Genomic DNA, 25,050 nt, shown 5'->3' with positions numbered 1-25,050 from the left:
CCAAACAAGCCCTTTGGGAAGAATCTAACTGTATATTTCAATTGCAGGCGGGTGAAGCTTTTCGACGGCGATCCTGCGATGCAGCTGTCTGCTCACGCCCGAGTATTGGAGATAGTGGATCCGATGAAGGCGGTGGGGAAGCCCCATACTCTGTGGATCGCTTTTGCGCGGATGTACGAGAGCAATAATCGACTTGACCGTGCTGAAGAGGTCTTCGAAAGGGCTACGTAGGTGAACTACAAGTCGGTCGACCATCTCGCTACCGTTTGGTGCGAATGGGCGGAAATGGAACTACGGCACAATAATTTTGAAAAGGCTCTTCAACTTATTATTATACTACAAAATTTTATTTACATATTATAAAATTTATAATTTAATATTTATACAAAAAATAACCGCAGTGAAGTGCAGGAACTCCACTCGTGCTAATTACTTGATAGTACTTTATAAGTTTTTTCACTTTTTACACTGTATTTTTTTATTTTTTAAAAGCACCACTGAGCTATTTTTTTAAGGATAAACTTCAGATACCAATACTATGGTTTTGAACTTTCTAACTTTAGTATTCTGTGTTTTAAAGTATATCAAGGTAGTATCCTGTGGTTTCATTTTTATATTTTCATCAGTTTTTTTGTTAATATTTCGTTAAATTATATACAAAAATTTCAGATATTCAATCTAGATTTATCGAATATTTATTTTAATATCTTTAGTTTTAACTTTGTCACTGATTTAACGAAAAAATTTAGTAAAATCGATAATAAAAAGATAAAAATAAAATCACTGGACACTAAATTGATATACTTTAAATCAAATGGTACTAAAGTGATAAAGTGTAAAACTAAATAGATGATATTTGAATTTTTTTTTTTAATTTTTAAACTATAAGCAATAAACATAAGTTCATATAAAAATTATTAAAATATTATTACCATTTTGCCCTCATCGTCCACCCCCCCTCTCTCTCTCTCTCTCTCTCTCTCTCTCTCTCTCTCTTCTCCCATTTTTGATTTTGCTCCGTCGAATTCGCCCAAATCCACCTCTCGGATCGGATCTCATCGCCCTCGCCTCTGTTCTCCGCCGCCTCCGCCGCGGACCTCCGTCTCCAATCGGTACGCGTCGATCTCCCTCTCTCCCGATCTCGATTCCGATCGGTTTTGGTGTCGAAGATGCCATGATCGCGATTTGTAGGGTTTTCGTGAGATTTAGGGTTTCGAGTTGAGATCCCAAGGCGAGGCTATCAGTTTTGGGCGTAATTTGGGTTTTACTTACTGCGGAGCATGGAGTGATCGCTTAGGGTTTCTGAAACCAACCCCATTCATGGGGAGCGGCGAAGCCGATGCTCCGCCCAAGGCGCCGAAGGCATCGGCGGCGCAGGTGCTCGATCTGCTCCTTTTGATTCGGCTTTAGCGTGATTGAGCTGTTGATCTCCTCATTAGAATAGTAAAACGAGAAATTGTTTATGCAAATTTTTGGTTGTTATTGTTCAGGAACAGCCGCCGCCGACTACTTCGGCACCGGCCACACCAGTATACCCTGATTGGTCAGGATTTCAGGTGGGTAAGCTTTGTCTTTAGCTGGTGAAGTGTGTAGTTCTTGAGTTTCCTCTTCTCAATTTGTGTTGGGTGATTGCATGTTCAAGTGAGGTTATGACCTTTCTAGCTTTTTTCTTTCGATAGGCGTATTCGCCGATTCCTCCGCCTGGGTTCTTTCACACATCAAGTCCCCAGGCGCATCCTTACATGTGGGGAGCTCAGGTACTGTTTAAGTTTTCGATTTCTGTGTTGAATTGTTATGTAATTTGGATTTTTCTGGTATGTCATCTTAAATCTGGGTAAGGCCAGGTGTAATCTAGGGCGAGTGGCTTTTTCCGCCGATTTTGAGTACATGGTCGGTGGGGCTTCTTTACTTTGCATGTCTATTTGAGAAGTAGAAGCCAGACATTTGGCAGAGCTTTTGGGTCCTGTGGAAGACCAAAATAAGCTTAGCGGACCAAAAGGCGGAAGCTTCGATTTAAAGTTTTCTAAATTTAGCTGCATTAGGATGTTTGGAGTACTTCAATGAAAAAGCTACTACTTATCCGAGTGACTTTAGTCAACTGGCACTTTTTTTGCTAAAAAGAAACTGGGCCAAACATGCACCAACTTGTCATAGAGACTGAATCTTAACAGTTAGGCATACAATAATTGTCTCCTAAATTAGATTATTTAATATTCAAAAACATTGTACAAGGGGGGCATTTTCTTGTAACTTTATTTTGGTGGGATGTGATCGCACTATAAGAGTAGATGTCTTGGCGGCTTGTTTTCACTTTACTACCCCGTTGTTGGGACTTGCAAAGTGGAGAGTTCTTTTTTTTTGTTTGTTTTTCGGTTCTTGGAATTTTAATGCGATAGCGCACTTGAAGGTTAGATGACAGTATGAAGTTGTCAAATTAGAAATAAAAGTTTGAAACTTTTTTTGTTTTTTAAACTAGAGCTAGTTAATATTGTGATGAAAGCTGAAAGAAGGAAATGGAACTTACTGTGTCTCGCTACCTGATACATGTGTTATTTATGTGGTTGCAACCCTTTGCTATATACTAGACTGTCTTTCCCTCTTAAGCATTCGGATTAAACTAGGTGTTCGAGTATGGGAATATAGGGATGAACACTAAGTGAATAGGTCATTAGCAGAGGGTGTGGACCACCTGGAATTCTCCATTAGTGCTTTTATTGCAGATGTTATATTTTCCTTTTTATGTTTCAGCCCATTATGCCTTATGGGACTCCGCCAACACCATATGTCATGTATCCACCAGGAGGGTTATATGCTCATGCTTCCATGCCTCCGGTATATTCTTTTTGCAAAGGCTGAAACAGGCATATCTTACTTTACTGTCAGCGCATTTTAAAATGGGTAGCTGAACTTTAAAATTTTTATTTGTCTTCCTAAACTATCGATTATTTTTATTTGAGTATCTCTTTCCCAAAATATACTGATTCTTTTTTTTGACGGAATTTTCTGTTATCTAATAAAATATTTGACAACTTTTTGGATGCGGTAAGTGCTCACATAACTCTGAAAGAATTTTTGGAAATGAAAATAACTTTTTGAAGTTAGGTAGAGAAATCACAGAAATTTTCGAAGTTCAGGTAGATTATCAGCCAAAGTCTGCAAGTTTTGCCTGCTCTTCTTAATTATGTTTATCTGAGTCCTTCATTTTGTACATATTTACTTGTCTTTGTTATTCAAAGTTTGAGCATCCTAATTTGTTTTTTCTCTATTGCAATCAAATGGTCAGGGTTCAATTCCATTCAGCCCTTATGCTATGCCTTCTCCAAATGGAAATGCTGATGGTGTTGTAAGTTACACATTCTTTACCTCAACTGTTACTGCATTTGGCATCAAGAATACTGATTCCAATACATTGCATCTGTCAGGGAGCCACTGCTGGTGGTTCGGAAGTGGATGATAAGTCATCTGAAGGTAAGGAAAGAAGTCCCCTCAAAAGGTCCAAAGGAAGTTTAGGTAGCTTGAGTATGATTATGGGAAAGAACAACAACGAGATAGGTAAAACATCAGGGGCATCAGCAAACGGAGCCTTTTCTCAAAGGTTTGTAACAAGTAGGTAGTTTTCATAACATTGGATTATTCATTTGGCCTCCTAAAGAATGCTGTTTTTGGCATTTTGCAGTGGTGAAAGTGAAACTGAAAGTTCAAGTGAAGGAAGTGATGCAAACTCTCAGAATGTGAGCTCCAGTAGTAGTCCACTTTGCATTAGTTAGACAAATGGCAGAAAGGCCTAGGCTAATTTACCTTCATCATATTGTTTTCTGAACGAGCGTCTTTTGATGGTCTTGTGTTCTCTTTCTGTTCATTTATGCTACTTTTTTAATTCAAAGTGGTAAATTTGAGCCTTAGAGAGGGTGGCAAAGAATAAGGAAAGTATTTTTTTCATCTAGTTTTCGAAACAACTTGTCTACTCCTAGAGCCGCTATCTAAAGATAAACTAGTTATCACAATGCTTCTTCACTCGAATCTGATATGACGTTTTATATAATCTTTACTTCTTCAGGATTCACAGGCAAAGACTAGTGGTGGACAAGAATCTTTGGGAGGTAGTCATGCTAGAACTCTCTAATTGGTCATGAATAAATATCTAAGATAAAATAAATGCGGCAAATCTCCCTGGACTATCGTGCTTTTACAGATTGTCTTCCAAGATTTAGGAGTTCAATAAAATAAAAAAAAAGAAAAGAAAACTGCTTAAGCAATCTTCTCATTTGGTCAACTACTTACCCTTTTTCTGTCTATTTTTCTTAACCGCCATCAGTTACATTGACTTATGCCCCGAAACTCATATTTGCATTCAAAAGAAGAGAATTAAGGCCAAAACTGGTGAAAGTTACATCACAGTTATGTGCTTGCGGTTGTTACAGAAAATTGAGATTAGTAGGGTTAGGTCGTTCAAGTAGCTCTCTCTCTATATATATTGTTACTTCTGAAAAATCAGGTAACCATTTGTCATAAGTATAATAGTTTAGGGTGGTCCAAGTTTTTAAATATCTTTCCTAAGCTTGTCTTTTATACACATGGCAGCAGAGGCCTCTCAGAGTGGCAATGTCGCACATGGTTCTCACAATGGTATAAGTCGCACGGCGTCACAATCAAAGTTGAATCCAGCGATATCTATCATGCCTATGCCAGCAAGCGGTGCAATTGGAGGGGTTGTCAGCCCCACCACAAATTTAAATATAGGAATGGACTACTGGAGCACTCCAAGCTCATCAGCTATTCCTGCAATTCCTGGCAAGGTACCTTCCACAGCAATCCCTGGAGCTTTGCTTCCAGCAGAGCAGTGGGTATGGCTTCCTTCTTAGCCCCCATTCTGGAATTGCTTCTTCTTCTTCTTCTTCTTCCTCTGTCTCTCTATCTCTCTCTCTCTCTCTCTCACCGAACTATTATGGTGGTATAGTTTTATCTGGAATTAGTTTTGGCTTGCTTTCATGCAATTTTGTTGGTTTTTGTTTGAAATTTGGTGCAAAGCGGTATTTGCCTAATTGATCTACTTTATATTTTTAGTTCTGGTTTGACTCTGTAGTAGAAACACTACGGAACAGACTAAGAACATTGTCTGGAATATCTGGACAATATATTCTTGATATAAAATGAAAAGTACTGATCATACTGCCATTAATAATTTAGTTCTGGTTTCATATAAGTGAGAAAATTAGAGGAGGGAAATATAGAAGAGGAAAAGGGAAAAAAGAAGAGGATGAGCATACTAGTTATTGCAGGGAGATTTTTTGGCTGGACACTTCAATATGTTCCGGAGCATCCAAGTCTATCTAATTTTGATGTCGAAAATCAGTCATGGCTTATACTTTTGGTATGTGCATTATTAGACAAAGCTTCTAAGGTCCTAAACAGTTTTACCAACAATTTTTATGTAAATCAGGATGAAAGAGAATTAAAAAAGCAGAGACGCAAGCAGTCTAACAGGGAATCTGCTCGGAGATCTAGGTTGCGCAAGCAGGTGATAACTCGCAATTAGTTTCTAAGTCCTCTTTAGGGATTTTTTGGGCCCGCTGGTGATTTTGCAGAATTCTGCTTGATTAGGCTCTTTGAAGCAGCATAGTTTTTTCATTAGCAGCTTCTGCTGCAGCATGAATAGAAGCTTCAAAATTAAGCTCCTGCTTTCGAGACCCAAAAGCTCGTAACTTTCCACACCAGAAAAAACTCTAGGCTTTTTGGAAGCCAAGCTTCTGGGTCTCTAAGCTGTTTCTTCCTAGTATAGAAAAGCTGCTCTAGAGGCAAGGCCTGATCGGCGCTTAGGTACTTCTAGTTAATTTCCAACTGATAAGGACTTCAACTAATTACTGGTTGTTTTATTTTTCTTCAGGCTGAATGTGAAGAGCTTGGTCAACGTGCCGAGTCTTTAAAGGAGGAAAATGCTTCACTTAGAGCAGAAGTAAACCGGCTCAGGAAGGAGTACGAGGATCTTCTTTCCCAGAACGCCTCTCTTAAGGTGGTGAACATTAATTTAGAGCTGTGTTGTTAGAACCAAACTGAACATCAAATCATGGAGATGAATATCTAAGGTTCAACCATTGTAACCACTGATTTAATGGTTGAATCAACTGTTTTTATATAAATCAAAATATGGTTCTCATGTCTTAGATCGTATAGGTAAATGTTTTAGTATTAGGGAAGATATAAATATATGATTGATTGTACATTTAGGCCTTGTTTGGAATGCATTGAACATCTGCTTTACTCCAAAAGCATGTCGTATTTGGTAGATGAAGAATGTGATCAAATGTCTTGAATGGATATCATATTCAGTTTTCAAGTCATCTTTTCAGAATAACATAAATCACCTCCCAGGTGAAATATGCTATCCTACCAATCATGGATGTTAGGACATTTGAAGGAGCAAAACTCAAACTCCTAGCTTCTAATCACACACGAAAATCTTCATACTGAATAAATTATCTTTGAGTATCTTATTCTGACATCCAAACATGGTCTTAAAGTGGATTTAGTAGTGAAGAACAATTGAATGAACTTTAGTTATAGCTCTACACTTTCAAAGCATAAATAAATAATGAAATAATAGAAAGTTTGTAAAGAAAACCAGTTCAACCAAGCTGGTTTTCACGGCTCACTTAGAAACTCCCTGTTCGATAGTGGCTTGCGCAGTTTTTTTCCCCTAATTTGTGTTTTTTATTCAACCAGACCAAGTTCACACAGAGATTGCGGTTTGAATGGTTTGACCAGCAGTTTGGTTCAGTTTGGTTCTGATAACTTTTTTGGGTTTGTAGATGATGATATATTTCATGAAACGTATAATTGGTTTTCGACTTTGCAGGAAAAACTTGGTCAGTTGCAGCAAAAAGCTGATGACCCAAGGCTTGACAAAAAGGAACGAAATTACAGTGATGGAAATGAGAAAAACCACACAGATTTTAATGCTAAACCGGACGAAGGGAATCAAACATAGTGTGCTCTTCCCAGTTGTAACATGATAATTAGCATTTTATTTGTTGCAGTTGATTGGTATCAGGTAGATTTGATGCCAGCACTGACCTTCCTAGGGCTGTTTCCTGCTATAATATTTGTCTTGGCTTATCTTTTGACAGTCAAGATTAAGCAGGAAATGTAGATTTGTGAGTGGATATCCAGTCTTAACTTTCTTGTTTGGATATTACTAATAAACATCTTCTTCGTCCTACTTTGTTTTTTGGCTAAATTACAGAAAACCCCCCTGTCAATACCCGCTTTTTCACTTTCCCCTCCTGTCATTTAAAAACCTACATTTTCCCCTCTTGTAAAATGAAAAATATTCACTTCATCCCCTGCCGTTAGTGCTCTGTTAGGGTTCCGTTTATAAAATATTATTATATTTTTTATACCAAAAATACCCTCAGCCTCCTCTCCTGTTGCCTCACCCTCCTCCGCCTGGCCGCCTCGCACTCCTCCGCTGCCTCGCCCTTGCCCATATCTCTGTTTGCGCCCACAAACACCCCCTCGCCCTTCTCCGCCGCATCGCCTTCGCCCGCGCCCTTTTCCACCTCTCCATTCATGCCCACCTCAATTTCCTCCTTACTGTCGCCGAAATCGAGGGGTGACGAGGGTGTAGGAGGAGAAGGGAAGAAGGTGAAGAAGAAAATGGAGACGAATTGTGGTGGATTGAGGTGCAAAAAATGGAAGAGGAAAGGCGGCGGATGAGCAAAAATGGGGAAGAGACGAAGATGGTGAGAGCAAAATGATCATTTTGTCGTCACAGTTAATACCGTACTCCCTTGTGAATATTTTTTATTTTATAAGGAGGCAAAGTGTAGGTTTTTAAATGACAGGAGGGGAAGTGAAAAAAGGGGTATTGACAAGGAGGTTTTATGTAATTTAGCCTTGTTTTTTTTTAACAGTTGGTGCTTTGTTTACTTGGAGAGGCTTGTAATTGGTAATGTAATAATTGTGATTTTCAATATTGATGGTAGTGATATATTGTGCGTGCTTTACCTGATAAAAAGATATAGTTGGTACGACGACCTTTTTTGTTTTTGTTTAAATCATTGTAAGTGAACTTTGAATATACAGCTGAAATACTTAATGAAGATCCTAAATATGCATTATCTATCTTCATAACTTGCTGCAAATGCCTCTTTTTGTTCATCTATATCTAGATGTGCTTGATATTGAGTTTTCTTCCTAACTAAGAGTTCTTTTGGGAAAATAACTCACGTGTATTCAAATGATATAGATGATTGGCTTTAATAATTTGCTTTTCTCATTGTTTATCAACTGATCTCTCATTTCTTTATTTACTATGAATTTGGTTGAGAGTCTCAGACAGGTGTTTACTGGGGGAGCAGCTTCCTTGGAGATATTGGCGTGTGTATTTTCGTGGTAGACACTTCACTTCCCAGGTACAAGCATTCTCAGACTTCTGTTTTATCTGCAAAAATATAATGCATAGATTTTTGAAAGCTCATGCATATATGGAAGATTGACTCCAGAAATTATTGTGTTAGTTGTGCAAAGTTTAACTCAGTCAGCTTATATGTAGAAAGAGATGTGCGAGGCAAGAATGCCTACCATGAAGGTTTTGGAAAGGATCTGAGTCAGCAACTGTTTTAGTTAATGAAGATTTGGATTCTTGAGTTTTATTATGCATGAATTGGATGTACCTTGCTGCCAAATTTTGTGAATAATGAAAATAGGAAGGAAACAAAAGGGATATGAGGCACATGTTGCTATTTTTTTAATTTCACCTCTAGGTTTCAAATTTTATAATAAAATTATGTATAATAAAACTCCAAAGTTTCAGGACATTCTCTAGGAATGTCCTCCTGTGCACCAAATTTATTGGTATCACAAAGGTAAAATAGCTGGCCCCTGCTCCCGCTCTTGACGTGCTATTATAGCAATTTATCTTAGCATTTTTTGCATATATATTACCGCTACAAATCTTTTAGCATGTGTACCCCTAAAATACTTTACTTATTTCCATGCGTGCCCTCCCAGGATTGTCTATGCAAAATTCCTTTTGCATAGATGCCATTGGTTTTGCCTAGGTACCCTAGCAGGTGGACGGAGGCTTTCCATGGCATGCGGATAAATATCAACTTTGCTGGGGTATTTGCAATTGTGGATATATTGCAAGGGTATGTATGCAAAAGACCCTATCCATATCTCTTCCTTAGTAATGGTTATTTGTAGCCGCCTATTTGGATGCAACTTGTACTGTGAAACTGCTTTCACATGAATCTGCTCTCAAAACCGCTAGATTTTCATGAAGTTTTAGTCTAGCTAAAGTAGCTTTTCATAGATTACACATATTCTTCTGCTATGTTCGAAATTTATCGTAGTCTTCTACTCTACCCTTTTAATTTAATCAAACAGTTTGCTAAACCCATAATTAACATTGGCATTTTCTTTCTGTAACAAATATGGGTTTTAGGCTTTTCGCTGTTTTAGTTGCCCGCATAAATTGAAGTCTTGACGTAACAAAGATTTTGATCCCTATGTTGTGACATGTTAGAGAGTAAATTAAAAAAAAAAAAAATCCAACCTTTCTCCTTAATTTTTTTCCCCTGCTTTTCATTGAGGAGTTATTCTTTAATAGTCCATTTTTCACGAGTGATTTCTTTCAGTTATTTTTCGCACGGTATATTCTCCTTTCACTTTATTGTTATTTATTTGTGGGGTATTATCTTTGAAAACAACGCACTTAATGGATTGAAAGTAAGGGCAAAGGGAAAAAGAGAAACCAACGTTTTCCCGACGCTGCCTTACTTTATTTGCATAATAGACTGGTGTATTGCTCCGGAAGTTGTGTTATCTTATCTCGGTTGCATGATCCAAAAGGAAATTCAGTTCATCATAGAAACTTCCGGAAGAAAAATCTGTTATTCTCCACCTATGTATGTTACAACTTTCAAGTCTTGTTAGGCAAACCGTCTTTCGATTGTTCGCAATCTATATGTTGCCCCAACTATATTCCAAGTTTTAGTGGAAACTGATTCTTTTCTTTTCCATGTTTTATTTCTGTCGCTATCTCTGTGGATTGATACAGATGGTTTGTTCTCCTTCAAAGGTGGTTTAAAAATTGGTTGATTTATGCATATCTGCCACTTCTGAAGTGTGTTCACTTGGGGAGGATGAAAGTATGGAAGGTTCAGATGACATATATATATATATATATATAACAGATGAAATGTTCGTGCCGTGGAGGGGAACTCGAGTTTGTAGGGCTGGGTGAGTTCCAGTTCCGACATGCACGAAATCAAAGACGCCCTCGGAGCTCTCACTATCTTCAGGTTATTTGCAGACACTGAAACTACTTGCCTGCGCCTGCAGCATGCAAAAGCATCAAGCTTCGCCCTGCAGCATGCTGAATCCTGCTGGTTCCATTCGCCTGTCCGGTCAAATGAAAGAAAGAAAAGAGCCAACTACTTGGAAATATTTATTACCGGCAGCTAAATGCAAGGTAATCGTAAACCGCTGTCTCAATTTGTGGTGATCTAAGAGGGCATAAATTTAGATTGCATCGTTACCATCCATCCAAGGTTGAGTTGAGTTCCTCGTTGTTTTTGTAATACTTTGTTTGCACAAAGGAAATAGAGGTGTGTGACTATTGTGTACACCACCTATATATTGATCTTGTGTTTTGTAGGTTTTTTTTTTTTTATAAAAAAAACTTAATAATGCTTGATCTTTAAGATTACACTGCTGAGCCATGTGAATTGCTATTGAGACTGTTAACTGGTGTGTAGGAGCCTACGTGCCATCATCACAGGGAACGGCGAATTGTGCTATGAGAATGGCTTTGATCAGGACCGAAATATGAAAATAGGATCCGAGCACGCATTGCGTTGAGATGTCAAAGGAGATCGACATTGCCCTTTCTCGAACGCCAAGAACTCCAAGGAGATCGACATTGCCCTTCTCGAAGGCCAAGAACTCGAAGGATATCGACATTGCCCTTCTCAAAGGCCAAGAACTCGAAGGACATCGACATTGCCTTTCTCGAAGGCCAAGAACTTCGTACTGATGGTGCAACAGAGGCGTACATAGAAGAGTCGCGAGCCGCATTTGCGTCTCACTTGCAGTTGCAGTGTTATTTCTGTGGCACCAACGTGAAGCAGAGAAGAATGAATATCCCGACGTTGCATCTGTCATTGTTCAGTTGTTTTAGCATTTGGTCCCGCTTGCGCTCACTTGCACGTAATAATATATTATAGGCACAATGTCGAGATACACCGCTAATATCCAAGCTCAACCATTATTAAGAGACAAAAACAGAAGGCTACTCAAAACAGTTTTAATTAATCTGAGCGTGATAAATACAAAGCCCATCTCTTCTTTCTCTGCTACTAATAATAAAAGGTAAAAAGATTATGTATTCAACTAGCTGCGAGAAGATTAAAACATTTACGACTTCTACCATTATGATCTCCAAAAAAGCAACGGAATTTGCAATTTGTTTCTCCTCCCCCCGCCCCCCCCCNCCCCTTTCCTCTTCTTCAGCCTTTAGATTGATCATAGTCCCTTCGTGCACGCTTAACTGCACATTACCCATTTACTTGTCTGCAATGATGTGAGCTATGGAGGGCTCGCAATTCCGAGACAAAAGCAACTCCGTAATCTAGCTTTACGTATACAGTACAAAACATTATCCTCTGCTTAAAAGTAGAGCCTGTTAAGTTCTCTCCTTTCGAAACAAGCGAAAAATAAGGGTTAGATGAAACAGCAGATAAAGTCAACAGTACCGCAAGGCATCGGAGAACTCGCCTGAGAGTTAGGTTTGCTTCATGTTCTTCCTCTTAATACATGTATGGAGGACACATACATGCCGCAGCGGTTGTGCCCTGAGAGCTTCATCTCTCCCTCCAGCTATTTTAACATTCTTCTATGCTTCCGAAATAGTCCCTTCAAAGACTGCTCTCTTGTTATAATCAAGTTGAATAAAAAACAAAGAAAAAGAAAGAGAAAAAGAAAAGAAAAAAAAAGAAAAAGAAAAGTTCCTGCCCACCTAAACTTCAGCGAGATTTGAGATCACCACCCGAACTGCGAAAACAATATAATAACCGCTCGACGATCTGTTTCCTTCGCCATATTGAAAGTTCCGGTAGAGATCTACAATTACAGTTCTAGAACCTTTTTTTCCCCCTCTATGTAAAATGCCTCAGCAATACAAGTAAATATGTTATATACAAAAAAAAAAAAAGCTTTGATCTTATTTTCCACTTTTATCGGGAAGGGCTAACAAGGCAGATTGCAACAGAGTTACCAATTTACTCCGCAACCTGGAAACTGTAAAACTTATGGAAGAGAATGAATTATCTGCCCCGACAAGACCAAGCTCCGCATCTCCTTCTCGCTGTACCTGGACAACCAGTCCATCCAAATACCTTCTCAGACTCGCCCCGACTACATCTACGAGTCCGAGCGATGTATGCGTGTGCATCCACCTCGAAACAACAGCCCCGGCTACTAGATGTTGCCCTCCGCAGATCAATTCCGATACAAAATAAGGCAATAGAATCATCACAAATAGTAATGAATCGTTCCCCTTTTCTCGGTTTTTCTCCCCCTTCGATTTCACGAGCAGATTGTTCTGGCAAATCCTAGCGAGATTGCCGGCTAAATAGCATATAGAGGAGAATACCTTGCGATAGGCTGGTTCATTAGCAATTTTACCGACAATTCCTGACGATAATATAAGCGCTAAAAGCTCGTAATCTTTTGTATTTGATTCGTTGGAAATGGTTCCTTCTCTCATTTTATTCTCAACTAACTGTAAACACTGAAACCGGAGCCCTTCGTATGGGAGAAGCAGTAATAGTTTCAGAGCCATGAAGCAGTCCACTTCAACCACAATTTGATACAAGGAGTGTGCTTCATCTTCGTCCAATAGTATTATGGGTTTCGATAATGATTGATCGAGCAGATTTACTACAGTTCGTAGCTCATGAAGCCCCACGAGTCTTTTCATTATCTCCGTCCAGCAACTGTGGAGGGGATGTACAGAAACAGGACCATCTTGCTTTTTAACCATGCTTCCCAAATCTTCTGGAAGGGTTTCCCAGCCTTCATCCCACTCATCGCTGCTCCAGTTGTTTAAGTCTTTCGGTGATTCATGGGTCTGATCATGATCTTCTTCTTTGTTCAAGAATAACTGCTCCCATTCTTCTAAAACAGCTTGCAAAACATTGAGATCCTCTACAGAAGAAGCACTTTCCGAGAAGTGCAAGAAGCAGGAAACTGCTGATTCAACAGTTGACAAATTCTCGGGGGTTATTTCGCTATGAGGAGAAATTGCGGCGACCAACTGAGTTGATTTTAGGGCAACTAGGGTACTCGTGATACTGCTAGGAGCATCAGCTCTCTCAGTAGTGACATCATTACTCGTGAAAGGCTCATCCCACGATTCCCACGGTTCAACTTGTGAAGTAAGTTCGGGCGGTAGGGTTTTCAGGTTTTTCCCTGTTATACATTGCAACAATTGCAGAGCATAAACCCTAAATTGGCTCTCTAAACGCATGTCCTCGGAGAAGTTACTCACCTTCTCCCAAACTTTAGATCTGATGATTTTAAGATCTTCAGTATAGTTTCCCGTAAATTTGCTCAAAGATGACAATAGATTATGCAAATTATTGCTCTCATTCAAGCCCTCGATTAGACCCGATAGCAACGCGTCCGCTGAACTGCCATAGAGCTCTAAAAGATTCGTAGAATCAGCAGTTTTGAAATGTTTGTGGTCTGAATGCCCTTCTGTTCCGTAATACGCTTCAGCTATTGTTTCGAAAGGACAACACGCAAAAATCATGGATTTGCAAAAACATGAAATATCTGGAACCAAGCCATTAATTAGGCCAAATTTGATGTAATTGGAGACGGTATCCCAACCTTGGTTTACTGAGATCTCATCATTAATCACCGATCTTTTAAACGATTTCAGACATCGGGACAACCGGTTTGTCTCGAAAGGGCTTAGTTTCTCAGTGACATCATCAACAAGCTTTACCCAAAATCCCACTAGAACAACCAAAGAGTCCTTCCATGCGATTTCATGTGGTAGGCTCCGTGAGAAATTGAACGGAAAACATAGGGTGCAGTATCTCCCGATAATATACGAAATATCTGTTTCCAGAAGGGCTTGAATATATTTCTTGCAACTGTCATAGGTTTGCTCAATTTCTCCTATCAATTCTTGCAATTCATCGGGATTTATACTAGTTGACCGCGCTTCGTTTCGGCCTTCTAAAGAAGCCAACAATGCTAAAATGTAATGTTTAGAAACACCCTCTTTTGATATAAGACCCTTGGCTTGCGAATCATCATAGAGATTAACCAGAGATTGGACAATATCTGCAAGGGCTTCCACAGTAGATTCACGGATATATTTACAAATTTCTTCATTAAAATGCTCAAAATTCAAATCATCTAAGCCAGCAACATTTTTAAAGTTTAATCCATCAATAAAAGAGGCTCTTTGGCATTCTTGTTCCAGAACTTTGTAATACTGAAACGGCTCTACGATGTAAGAATGTCCTTGATTGAGATATTTCATATATTCTGGGTCTTCTGTCCACTTTAAACGTGAGTAACAAGCTGAGAGGAGGTTGTAAACATAGGAAAGCCGTCGCTTGTTATGCCCATCAATTTGCGGATAGACATCTGAATAGATCATGTCGATGACCTTACTAGCATATCTAACTATGTCCTCTCTGAAATCTGAGATTTCGGCCAGAATATCGCGATTTTCCCAGTGTTCAGAAACTAGGGCACAACCAAAAAACCGCAGCAAAACCTACAAGAATACGTCTACGTGAGATGAAAACATTAAAAAATATTTTCTACATTGAAAACAGGGGGAGATCGCTAAGTGAGGGACCAATAGAGTAGAGTTCTTTTCAAGTATAAAAAAAAAAAAAATTCTAGGCATTTGATAGAAGGCTTAAAAAGGGAAAGTACAATGGAAAAGAAAAAAGAAGAGGGAGGGAGAGAAAGAGTGACCTCATTTCGTTGCAAGCCATAGGTATCTGCTAGCTTCACAGCTTCCTTGAGAATGTGTTTCTTCTCCAGCTTGACTGAGTCGACAAAGGACAAAACAACCTTCTTAATATAATCGATGTCCCCGGATAGAAAACGAGCAGCTTCTATTCCAGGTATTATTTGCTTGAGTGCTCTTGCTTGATCAGCAAGCTGTTTCTGTTCCTCCAGTTTTGCTTTCCACTCTCTCCAGAAAGTACTTTGCACCTTGTCGATCTGGTGCAAGTCATCTGATTGTAGCCAAAAAAATTAAAAACAATATGAATTACAGAACTTTATAAATCAAAACAAAGTATGTCAGTATCCCTTGGATAAAGGATTAAGAATATAAAAATCCTTCATCTTAGTAGCATATTCTTATAGCTTAACGAGTATGTACACAGCTGAAATTATTAATTGACATTTTAAATATTGAAAAAGAAAGGGGATTTTGCAAATAGATACATCTCTCTGAAGAATCAGCTATTTACATATATACCTTTATAAATCTGAATGAAATCTGAACTTTCATTCTTAATACTCAAAAATGCAGCTTTCACCAAAAATACCATAATCCTAAGTTGGGGAATTGCTAATTCTTAAAGAAAATTGGTTTTCTCTTGGAAGAAAAGTTTTTAATGCAGGATAAAGGGATATATACATAATAAATTAAGTTTTTGAAAAGATAAAAGAAAATTTCAGAGGGATGTATATATAATATACGAGTTCGTTGAGGTATATATGTGAATATCTCTTACAAACATATCATTGTCACCTGAAGCAAACGAAGCAAGTTTCTCATGAAATTTGTGGAGTAAAAGTTTCCTCCTCTGATCAGGACTATGGCATTCCTTCTGAGCATTATTCAGCGAACTATACACCATCCCTACATTCATGATGCTGTACATTTCTTGATAGCCTCCTCTTCTTTTGAGCTCCTCCTCTATTAGTTCGACGCCATTGAAAGGATCCATGAGATTCAGCAGAAATGAGCACCCAAGAACATCGTCCTCTTCAGTGACAGGTGATTCCATTATAGACTTTGCAAGAGATGCAATCAGATCATCCTTTGGGGTAACACCATTTCCGACCAACCAGTAAATGATACTATTTACAGCTTGCATTTTTGTTGAAATGCAATGTTTCCTAGAGGGAAACTTGGCACTAGAAATATCTTTTTCCTTACTGAATTCTTCGCTCTCACACAACTCTAGAAGCCAAGGAAGTTCTAATGCAGCAAAGGACAAAAGCTTCTTATTTTCTTCCAAAAGAGACTCCCAACTCTTCGCTTCTTCATACGGTAAGTCCGTGCAAATTTTGGAAAGTGTTTCCTTTATGACGTTAAAGAGATCTTCATCATTCTTCCCACTCTTGGAATAACTATCTCTTAGGTCAAATATACCTTGAGCACTATGAACAGGAAGGGGAATAATTGAAGAGTTCTGAACAGAGAAATTCGGAGGGTTTGTTTCAGTTGAAATCATCAACTTCTCAAAGCTATCACGAACATCAAACTCTTTCCAAGCATTTAATAACTCCCCAATTGATTCCTCATCGCAGTGGCACAAAGCAAACCCCAAAAGTTGCTTCCTTGAACTGGTGTCCATATTGTCAAGGTGTGGTCCCCTAGCAATTGCAGCACATAAATCCCAAACGAGTCCATGGCCTTTCTTTGTTAAAATTAGACACAGATCAAAAGCCAATTGGAGATCACCAGCAACTGCGGCTTCTCTCGCAATGGCTTCTTCTACAGAAGCTATATCATCGTTTGATCTCAATCCGAGAAGCTTGGCTATTTCGATAAGCTCCTCTACATTGAGATATGCGCCAGTTTGGCTTGTGATAGCCATCTTGATGATTTCCATGGGGTTTTGTATTTGTTTAAATTGCATAGGGAGGAGAGTCACCCCCAAATTAGGAAGTCTGATTGTGAGAGCATCGATAATATCAGATTCTGCTTGAGCATTTCTGCTATTCGGAATAAGACTTAAACACTCCTTAGCCTTCCAAATCTGCAAAGTTTACAATTAGACATTCATTAGCCTATTTGTCAATTATTAATTTAGTTGGATAGGATAAAAATATTAAAAAAACAATAGAATGTTTAATTGTAAGCAATTAGATTCTTGTACATACCATATAACTTCCTACTACCAGACCAGTACTGAAGAAGGAAAGAAATAACCTTCATCTTTAACCATGCATGCAACTATAGGATAAAGTATTAAATATAGGAACTTGTGAAGAGAAATTGAATACACTATTTATGTGTCTTAATATCCTAAATGCCAAGTTGTACGATGGTAACTCCTGCCAGATGCAGATTTTCTCTACTAATGATAAAATAGAAGTTTTGAGTTAGTAGAATTATGAAGCAGTGTGTCAGTAATACCTACTTTTTTACAATCCACAGTGGGGATAATTTATCATATACTGAGAAAAACAAATCTGAGATAACATTTCCTTCTTACACACTTGTAGGCACGTTCTTGTAAATGCGACTTGAGTAAAAATAGAAGATGAATTGTAAACAAATATTTGCGATACACAAGAAAGATAAGCCTCTTGCAAGATGAGAAAATGAAAATATTATAAATCTATTCACTACTTCCCATAGCCGCTTCCTCCCCTCCTCTTTCAAGATTTAGGAGAATAATGGATCTCATCCTTATGGTGATAATGTATATTAAGAATGAAACTAGGCCACAGTTAGGAGGAGGGAGCATGGTCAAATCCAATGCTCGAGCATCTATATTAACAATTCATGCCATTGGATTCGATCAAGAGTAATTGAAGTTGCTAGAAACCATATTTCATGGGTAATGGATTCTTTGTAGATATGCATCAAGTGGAGACAAATATGAACATTGTAAATTGAATAATGTTCATGATAATTGTAGAAATTCCTTAACTGAAAATCCGAACCATTATTCTAGATATAGACATCTTAAAATAATCATTTTTAACTATTAAACTAATAAGCACCTTAAATCAGTTATTAAATTTGACAATTTTGAGACAGCTTTGATGAAGAAAAAAGCATTCAAAAACCATGAAATTTGTTTTCTAGTAACTTTATATACCAGATCATTTCAAGCACCATGAATTGCCTTATCAATGTTTGGACATCAAGTTTGAACCACTTAGGCCCAAAGTCATTTGAGTGTGCATGTACCATATTCGATATATGGATATTTCGAGAAGCACGAATCATCTTATCGATGTTTGAACATCAAATTTGAACCAAGTTTAGATGTATATTTACCATATTTAATATAAGAGATACCTTTTTTACTTGCATGGACTATGTTAAGACAACCATAATATCCTCTGCAAAATTATAGGTCATCAATAGCAGATAGATTCCAATTGTAGAATAGTATATTCAAACTGCAAAAAGCTACAGAATAGGCAGCACTTGCATAAAGAAGGTAACACCAAGTACTTACTTCATTGGAAGACAAGCTCGAAGCCGAGAAAAAATACTCCCTTGCAGCTTGAATAACAAGATGCTCAGCCTTCTCTGAACCCAAAGTAACTGAACTTGTTCCTCTAAGGTAGTTCCTTGCAAGTGAAAATTTACCGGCTTTTAGAAGTCCTCTTACAAATTCTGTCAACATATATTCTGAATCAAGAAAAGGAAATGCTTTCTCCCGAAAAGATTGCATATCTCGCCACAAGGTAGCCCAATCACTATCTGATCTGCCAGGCTGACGTCGGCCAAATTTTGACAGAATGAGACGAAGAAGTTGTTTCACACTCTTCTCGTCTGATTGGGCATCAAGAAAGAAACTCATTGGTTTTGGAACCTGCATAAGTAGAATGAGAAATGAGGAGGAGATCCATTATTCAGCATGCAGGCAAGAATGAGGCACAGGAGTAAACCATAAGACAGCTGGAAGAAACAAGAACAAACCATATTTGGAAGCAAAATGAGTAACATAGCAACCTGGTTTTACCCAAAAAAAAAGGTTATGAAATCAGACAAGTGATACTCGGGCACAACTACTTTATCGATTAGTGGCATAATAGCAAACTAAAGATAATATCTCACCAAAAAATTATCAAATTAGGAAAAGCTTAGAAAAGTTGTATTTGTCAAAGTGGGCTTTCATAGGATGCATAGAGAATATTTTGAGACAATCTCCAGAACTCTGCTATTCCTCAATCCCTAGTTATCCTCGTGATAATCAAAGCCATCCTTTTGCCACTAAAATTATCAAGATAATCATTACAGTTGTTCTTGCCATCTAAAACAAACCATAATATCGATTTTGTACTTTCACCAACTTCAGAAAAGAAAAGAAAACATAAAAAACATCATACCACGGTGTGCTTAATTGGGTATCGGCATATTGCAACAGTGCACATTGCCTATCAAGGCATACAATTCCTTTTTTGCCTAGATTCTAGATGACAGAAAAGTAATACCTTTAAAATTTGATTAAAAAATTTGTCCATGTCTCTACGGCATAGTAAAGCCAAGTAGCCAAATAAGATAATAAAAGCTCAATACAAATCATGAATAGTAAAAAGTAGACTGAGAATAGACAAAATAGAAGTTGGAAAGCGTTTTCATAATACCATGAGATTATGTGCAAACCTGATAATATGCCAGCATCCTTCCCACTTCTACATGGCCTTCTGCAACGTTTATCCTCTTCTCCAGCATATCAATGTTTAGCTCACCATCAAGCTGGTTAGAAAATACCGTGGAATTTTCAATTTTTGGAAATTTGTAGGTTCCAAGATGCTGTGTTTCACAACTAGAGTTGAAACCTTCGCTTAAACCAGCTGATCTCCCCCTCACAGTTTCATGAAGTTTTAACAAAATAGATTCCATAGTACTCCACTGATCTGTTGAAGAACAAACATATAAACAATGAACTACAGCTTCTACCATTTCTATGTGATCTTTAAACATACCATCCACTGGTGAATCCCCACATCCATTTTCAATAACTGCCAAACAAATGGCTAGCTGATTTTCTGATGCAACGTCCTTCAACCACCTGACCATGTATGATTCTTCTTCACTATCTGCCCGATTTCGCATAAATGGGATAGCCCTTTCCCTTAACCTTTGAGCTAGCGTGTCTTCTTTGACTCCTTTGAGCATAATTTTAAACTTCTCATACTCAGGCAGCTGTTCCCAGGCAGCAAGACTCATGCTAAAATCATCATCTTGATGGCCTGAATAGATTAGCCAATGTAAGCATGAGATGTCTTCAAGAAACTGCTGCAACTCTCCTATACCCTTGCGACATGCAATTTCCACCAATGACAGGCTGTTGTCCAACTGCCCACTTAAGTTGTCAATATCCCTTGCTCTCTTCTTGTACCATTCAGTGAGTTCAATATCTGAAGGCCAGATAAAGCCCCTGGAAAGTTTCAATATAATTTCTGTTCTAAGTTGATGACCTTTTTCAAATTCACTAGGCAATTTTTCTATGAATGAAACCATCTTTTTGCATTCAACCCAATCCCCATCTCTTAAAGCAACAGTGGGAGGAGGAGAGTTTCCAGGAAGCAACTGGCTATAAGATTGAACAGGGACTGTCTCAGGGACAGAGGAAAGAATCTGTAAAACATTAGGAGAAAGAGTGTAGGGGTGACGCTTGAAGAGTAGATTAAGTGCACCAACTTTCCCACTTCCAGCGAGAACTATGGCAGTTTCAGTCAGGGGTACAGAGCGGAACTTCTTGTATTCTTCAGGGGAGAACCTACAAAAGGCAATATCAACTTTAAAAAAAAGGAGGAAGCAAGCTCTCTATGACAATTGGTGTTTAGAACTTTTAGATAATTGAATTGTTGTGATCGTGCTTTTCATGATTGCATGAAGTGCAGCAGGCTCGAATGAAGACAACGAAGAAAAGAATCTTATAAGCATCACCACACAATTAATCGTGTAGGAGCACGAGAGTACAAAGGATTGATAGGCGCAGTTAAAGGATCAGACAAGTACTTTAACTTGCAAAACTTACAAAAACATAAACTTCATTAGTAGGAAAGAAACATAATATTTTTCTGTTGCACTAGAAGAACCTTCATAGATTGTTATAGTGAGACATCTGCAGAGTACTTTCCACAATAATCTTCAGTTTTTTGAGCTTCCAATTATATGATACTATGCACCAATGAAATGCACGAAAAATAGTTATGTACCTTCCCATGTTAATCCCCACAAATGTCTCTAAAATGTCTCTGCACTGCAATAACCGAAGCCTGTAAACTCGCATATCCCATGCTAAGCTATGGTTAATGTCATCTGAGTCTGAAATTTTATACTGGTCCGTAATACGAAGTCCAAAAGAAATCAAAGCCCTTAAAGCATGCTCAGTAGATCCTACTCTGTTAACACATTCTGACAACACAAAGTCCAAATCTTTAATTTTTGATAGATAGGAGTCGATCTCATAAATCCCAAAGTTAGAATACAACCACTGCCCTTTGAAGACTTCATCAGTATCCAGGCAGTACCGAGAGGCAAACTCCAAGGCCTCTTGGTACCTATTATCATTAATCAAAACAGAATACATTTCCGAGATAGAAACCTCAGAAAATGATAATAAACTCCACGATAATACATCATTATCTAACAGATTGCTGTCCACATGCTCCGTAGTAGATATATTTTCCTTCGGTAGCCCAGATTCCATGATCAAAGCAAATCCTTGGCGACACTTCACTCTTTCGATAATTGGCTTACACAATATTGAATCATTTACTGAAACCCTCGTGTTCTTAACAATATTGTACATACTAATGCTACCACTCTTGTTTGCCAAGATTAGAATGTGATTTGCCCACCAACTGATGTCAATAATATCAGTCAAGTATTTCTCAGGAGACGAATGAGCAGAAATAGCATACTGCTCAAAATTTAGCTTAAAGATCTTTACAAAACCAGCCAAATCGAGCGTAGCCACATACTGGCCATGTGGTGATATTGCGACTTTCGGAGATGAGAGGATGGTTACATGGTCTTTTGGAGAAGAAAATAAGCCTTTACATGCAGAGCTTCCAGCTACAAGATTTATCTCTGAACTTGCATCCATATGCAATACATATAGAGAGAAAACTCCTGAAAGGCGACAAGAAATAGTTAAAAATATGTTGACATTGTGGGTTGTGGACATGGCTATGTACTCCCACATGAACACAATGATATACCTCTCCATCTCGTTAACTTAGTAAGAATCTTTATAATAATGAAGAGAATGTTAAAATAAATGGTAGTAGAATGGGAAAACTAAGAAACAACTGGAGTTAGAATAAGAGTGCATGAATGTACCTGAATGGTCTTCAGAGCTCGATGAAACATAAGAATCACCAACTAAAACAACTAAAGAGCGATCTCGATCAAAGTCGAGGCATGCCACACTTTTAGGCCACTGTACACTCTTTGTTGAGTTATTAGTTGCAGCCGGAACCAAATAGGCACTTCCAATGGGCTCTTGATTCACATCAAACTGATGAACTGAACCATCACTCGCAAAAATGCAGAAACCACAACTGTGAAAGTTTTAAAGACTCTCAGCATTACTATGGAAAAGAATAGTTCCTTTCAAAGACTATATCAGTGCAAATATTTTCTCAATCCTTTAAAATGAGGCCAATAAGGCATTCAATAAGTGAAGACATTAAAACTTACAAAGAAAACTTTTTTAATTCATCCAGCCCAATCAGGCCAATGATAGGTGCAGGCAGCTTTAACTGCTTCCTTGTTCTCCTTGCTATTTCATCTCCGTTTGCTTTGATAAAGTAAAGGGTACTTAAGTCATCGACAGCACCAAGAATTCCCTGAGGTTCCAACCAAGCTCCACTTGTAAAGATAGTCAATCGGTCATTATCTGACGTAAGAAGAAAAAAAGAGAAAAATGCATTGATATCTTAGCCACAATAGTGTGACAGTTGAACACACAAAAAAATGCATGGGAATCTAATAAAAAACAATGAACAGGATAAAATCCAAGAGTCACATCAACTAGAATACACGTTGAGACTATGTCGGCACTCGGCAACAGCGTAACTACTGTTAGAACATTGTTACCTACATCCATTGAGAGTCCTTGCACAACTTTGCTAGTCCCGAAAATCATGGCAATAAATTGAAGAATCAGCTTTCTAGATGGACTTTACAATTAGATGCTTTCTAGATGGACTTTAGAATTACATCAGCCACACTCAAAAAGATTTTAACTGCATTTAGCTACTAGCAGGTCAGATTAGCCTAAAATAGTGAACAATATTATGCTCCCACAAAGCTACAAACAATAGATACTGTAATTTTCCAACAAGACTAGTTTAAATCTTAAACACATTATTAAACAATTTAATTTCCTAAAACATCCGGCATGTTTTCCGATACCTAAGTTTCTAAGCTACTCCTCGCATGACGGTGAGATTTGTTTTACTGTGCTAACATTCAACACATGAAATAAATCCAAATTCATCAAGGCATAATCATCTTCGACAAACCCTAATTGGTCAAAAAGACAAATCGAACTTACTGATAAAGACACCGCATGGCACCTTATAGTCGTCCTCCTTCCGCAAGATAACAATCCGGTTTCCTGCAGCCACGGCGACATGCTCGCCGTCGGGAGAGACGAAGAGCGACGTCATCCTCCTATTCGGCGTTCTCCCCCGACTATACTCATTCCATTTCTCCTTAAGACTCGTTACACCTTCCGCATCACCACACGCATAGATCAATAAGAATAAGAATAACAACAATAAAAATAATAATAATAATAACAACAACAAGAGAACTCCATTACAAACATGCAAGAGGAGATCGAAAGGTACCTTGAAGGGAGAGATAGGAGAGCAAGCCTCGTCGTCTCGATCCTCCGAGCGTCTGCTCATGCGGGACAGATCAAGGCAATGCGTGAGATCGTAGAATGAGATCAAAAATTGGGGAGAGAGAGGTAGAGGGAGGGATTGGAACCTGGTGGTGAGAGGGATTGGGGGAGAGGAGGGATTCGGAGGCGTGGCGGCGGATCTCATAGAGGACCTCCCCGGGCGCCGCCACCTCCGCCTCCGCCTCCGCCTCCGCCATGGGCGGCGGCGGGAGAAACCCTAGAACCTTCGAAAGCCTAGAACGGGGCGATGGGGGCGAGAGCTCCCCGTCGTCGTCGTCGTCGGAGGGTTTCTTCGGGATGTTAGAAGAGAATGGTGACGATGAAGCTCCTCTCTCTCTCTCTCTCTCTCTCTCTCTCTCTCTCTATACACTTTCACTTTAGTTCCAATCTTTTCTTTTTTTGCAATCAAATCCTCAGCCTTTTGATTTTATATTTCAATTAAGTTCGGTCATTAGAAGAGCGTTAAAATTGACGAAAAATGCCTCATCATTGCCATGTCAGCGAGGTGCTGACTAATTATACAATTTAAATTTAAATTTAAAATTTAATTATATTGAATTAAATTATAAATTCAAAGAAAAAATTTTAATTTAAGATTTAAGTTTCAAATTTAAATTTGTATTTTGGATTCAAGTTTAAATTCAAATTCAAATTTCAATGTTGTATTTAATTTTAAATTTAAATTTACATTTTGAATTCTAATTCTAATTTAATTTCAAACTTTGATTTGAAATTTCAAATTCAAAATGTGAATTTGAATTTGCAGTTTAAATTGAAATCAAATCTCAAATTCAGATTTAAAATTTGAATTCAAGCTGAAAATTTAAAATCAAAATTTTGAATTTGATTTTAAACTCAAATATAGATTTTAAATTTAAATTTAAATTTCAAATTTTTGATTTTAAATGCAAATTCAAATATCAAAATCAAAATCAAAATAAAAAATTTAAGTTCGAATTCAAATTTTAGATTCAAAATTCAAATTTAAAATTTGAATTTCAATTAAAAATTTTAATTCAGATTTAAATCAAAATTGTAGCTTTAAATTCAAATTCAAAATTCTAATTTTTGGTTAGTTTAAAATTTCAATATTAATATTAATATTAATTCCTAATTTAAATTCAAATATTTAAATTTTTACTTTTGGGGACTAAAGTGAAAA

The 25,050-nt window shown here is 37.9% G+C and overlaps 2 protein-coding genes and 1 long non-coding RNA gene across 7 annotated transcripts; 2 read left to right on the top strand and 1 right to left on the bottom strand.

Annotated features, from left to right (window-relative positions):
- LOC109727165 (bZIP transcription factor 16-like) lies at nucleotides 951–8,121 on the top strand. 5 transcript variants are annotated; one of them, XM_020257105.1, is made up of 13 exons: nucleotides 951–1,112; nucleotides 1,210–1,377; nucleotides 1,491–1,556; nucleotides 1,680–1,757; nucleotides 2,749–2,832; nucleotides 3,284–3,343; nucleotides 3,423–3,595; nucleotides 3,677–3,731; nucleotides 4,058–4,100; nucleotides 4,579–4,844; nucleotides 5,441–5,518; nucleotides 5,885–6,010; nucleotides 6,854–8,121. In XM_020257105.1, the coding sequence occupies exons 2-13, from the start codon at nucleotides 1,321–1,323 to the stop codon at nucleotides 6,983–6,985; spliced, it is 1,218 nt and encodes a 405-aa protein (XP_020112694.1). In that variant the 5' UTR covers nucleotides 951–1,112; nucleotides 1,210–1,320; the 3' UTR covers nucleotides 6,986–8,121. The 5 variants fall into 5 exon arrangements, with proteins under 5 accessions (XP_020112694.1, XP_020112695.1, XP_020112693.1 ...); XM_020257106.1 differs by having other exon boundaries at nucleotides 1,192–1,377; nucleotides 4,582–4,844; XM_020257104.1 differs by having other exon boundaries at nucleotides 1,192–1,377.
- Nucleotides 8,418–11,337, top strand: LOC109727166. The gene is made up of 3 exons (XR_002220737.1): nucleotides 8,418–9,149; nucleotides 10,061–10,474; nucleotides 10,761–11,337. It is a non-coding gene; the product is annotated as an uncharacterized LOC109727166 (long non-coding RNA).
- LOC109727164 (MAG2-interacting protein 2) lies at nucleotides 12,066–24,270 on the bottom strand. The gene is made up of 11 exons (XM_020257103.1): nucleotides 23,975–24,270; nucleotides 23,833–23,884; nucleotides 23,535–23,711; nucleotides 22,676–22,874; nucleotides 22,316–22,536; nucleotides 21,187–22,105; nucleotides 19,625–20,744; nucleotides 18,471–18,830; nucleotides 15,797–17,033; nucleotides 15,007–15,272; nucleotides 12,066–14,800 (listed from the first exon to the last, which is right to left on the bottom strand). Exons 1-11 carry the CDS (start codon nucleotides 24,083–24,085, stop codon nucleotides 12,224–12,226), a joined length of 7,239 nt encoding a protein of 2,412 aa, XP_020112692.1. The 5' UTR covers nucleotides 24,086–24,270; the 3' UTR covers nucleotides 12,066–12,223.

The sequence above is a fragment of the Ananas comosus genome, linkage group 22, assembly GCF_001540865.1.
Source record: "Ananas comosus cultivar F153 linkage group 22, ASM154086v1, whole genome shotgun sequence".
NCBI classification, from domain to species: domain Eukaryota; kingdom Viridiplantae; phylum Streptophyta; class Magnoliopsida; order Poales; family Bromeliaceae; genus Ananas; species Ananas comosus.
The sequence above is the reverse complement of the archived record's forward strand: the minus strand, read 5'-3'. Positions and strand labels throughout refer to the sequence as shown.

Coding starts and splice junctions, on each gene's coding strand:
- LOC109727165 (XM_020257105.1), top strand. CDS start 1,321: ATGGGGAGCGGCGAAGCCGATGCTCCGCCCAAGGCGCCGAAGGCATCG. Junction 3,732..4,057: donor GTGATGCAAACTCTCAGAAT/GTGAGCTCCAGT, acceptor TTACTTCTTCAG/GATTCACAGGCAAAGACTAG. Junction 6,011..6,853: donor CCCAGAACGCCTCTCTTAAG/GTGGTGAACATT, acceptor TCGACTTTGCAG/GAAAAACTTGGTCAGTTGCA.
- LOC109727164 (XM_020257103.1), bottom strand. CDS start 24,085: ATGGCGGAGGCGGAGGCGGAGGCGGAGGTGGCGGCGCCCGGGGAGGTC. Junction 22,875..23,534: donor GCCATGCGGTGTCTTTATCA/GTAAGTTCGATT, acceptor TTCTTACGTCAG/ATAATGACCGATTGACTATC. Junction 18,831..19,624: donor GGATGCTGGCATATTATCAG/GTTTGCACATAA, acceptor CTACTTATGCAG/GTTCCAAAACCAATGAGTTT.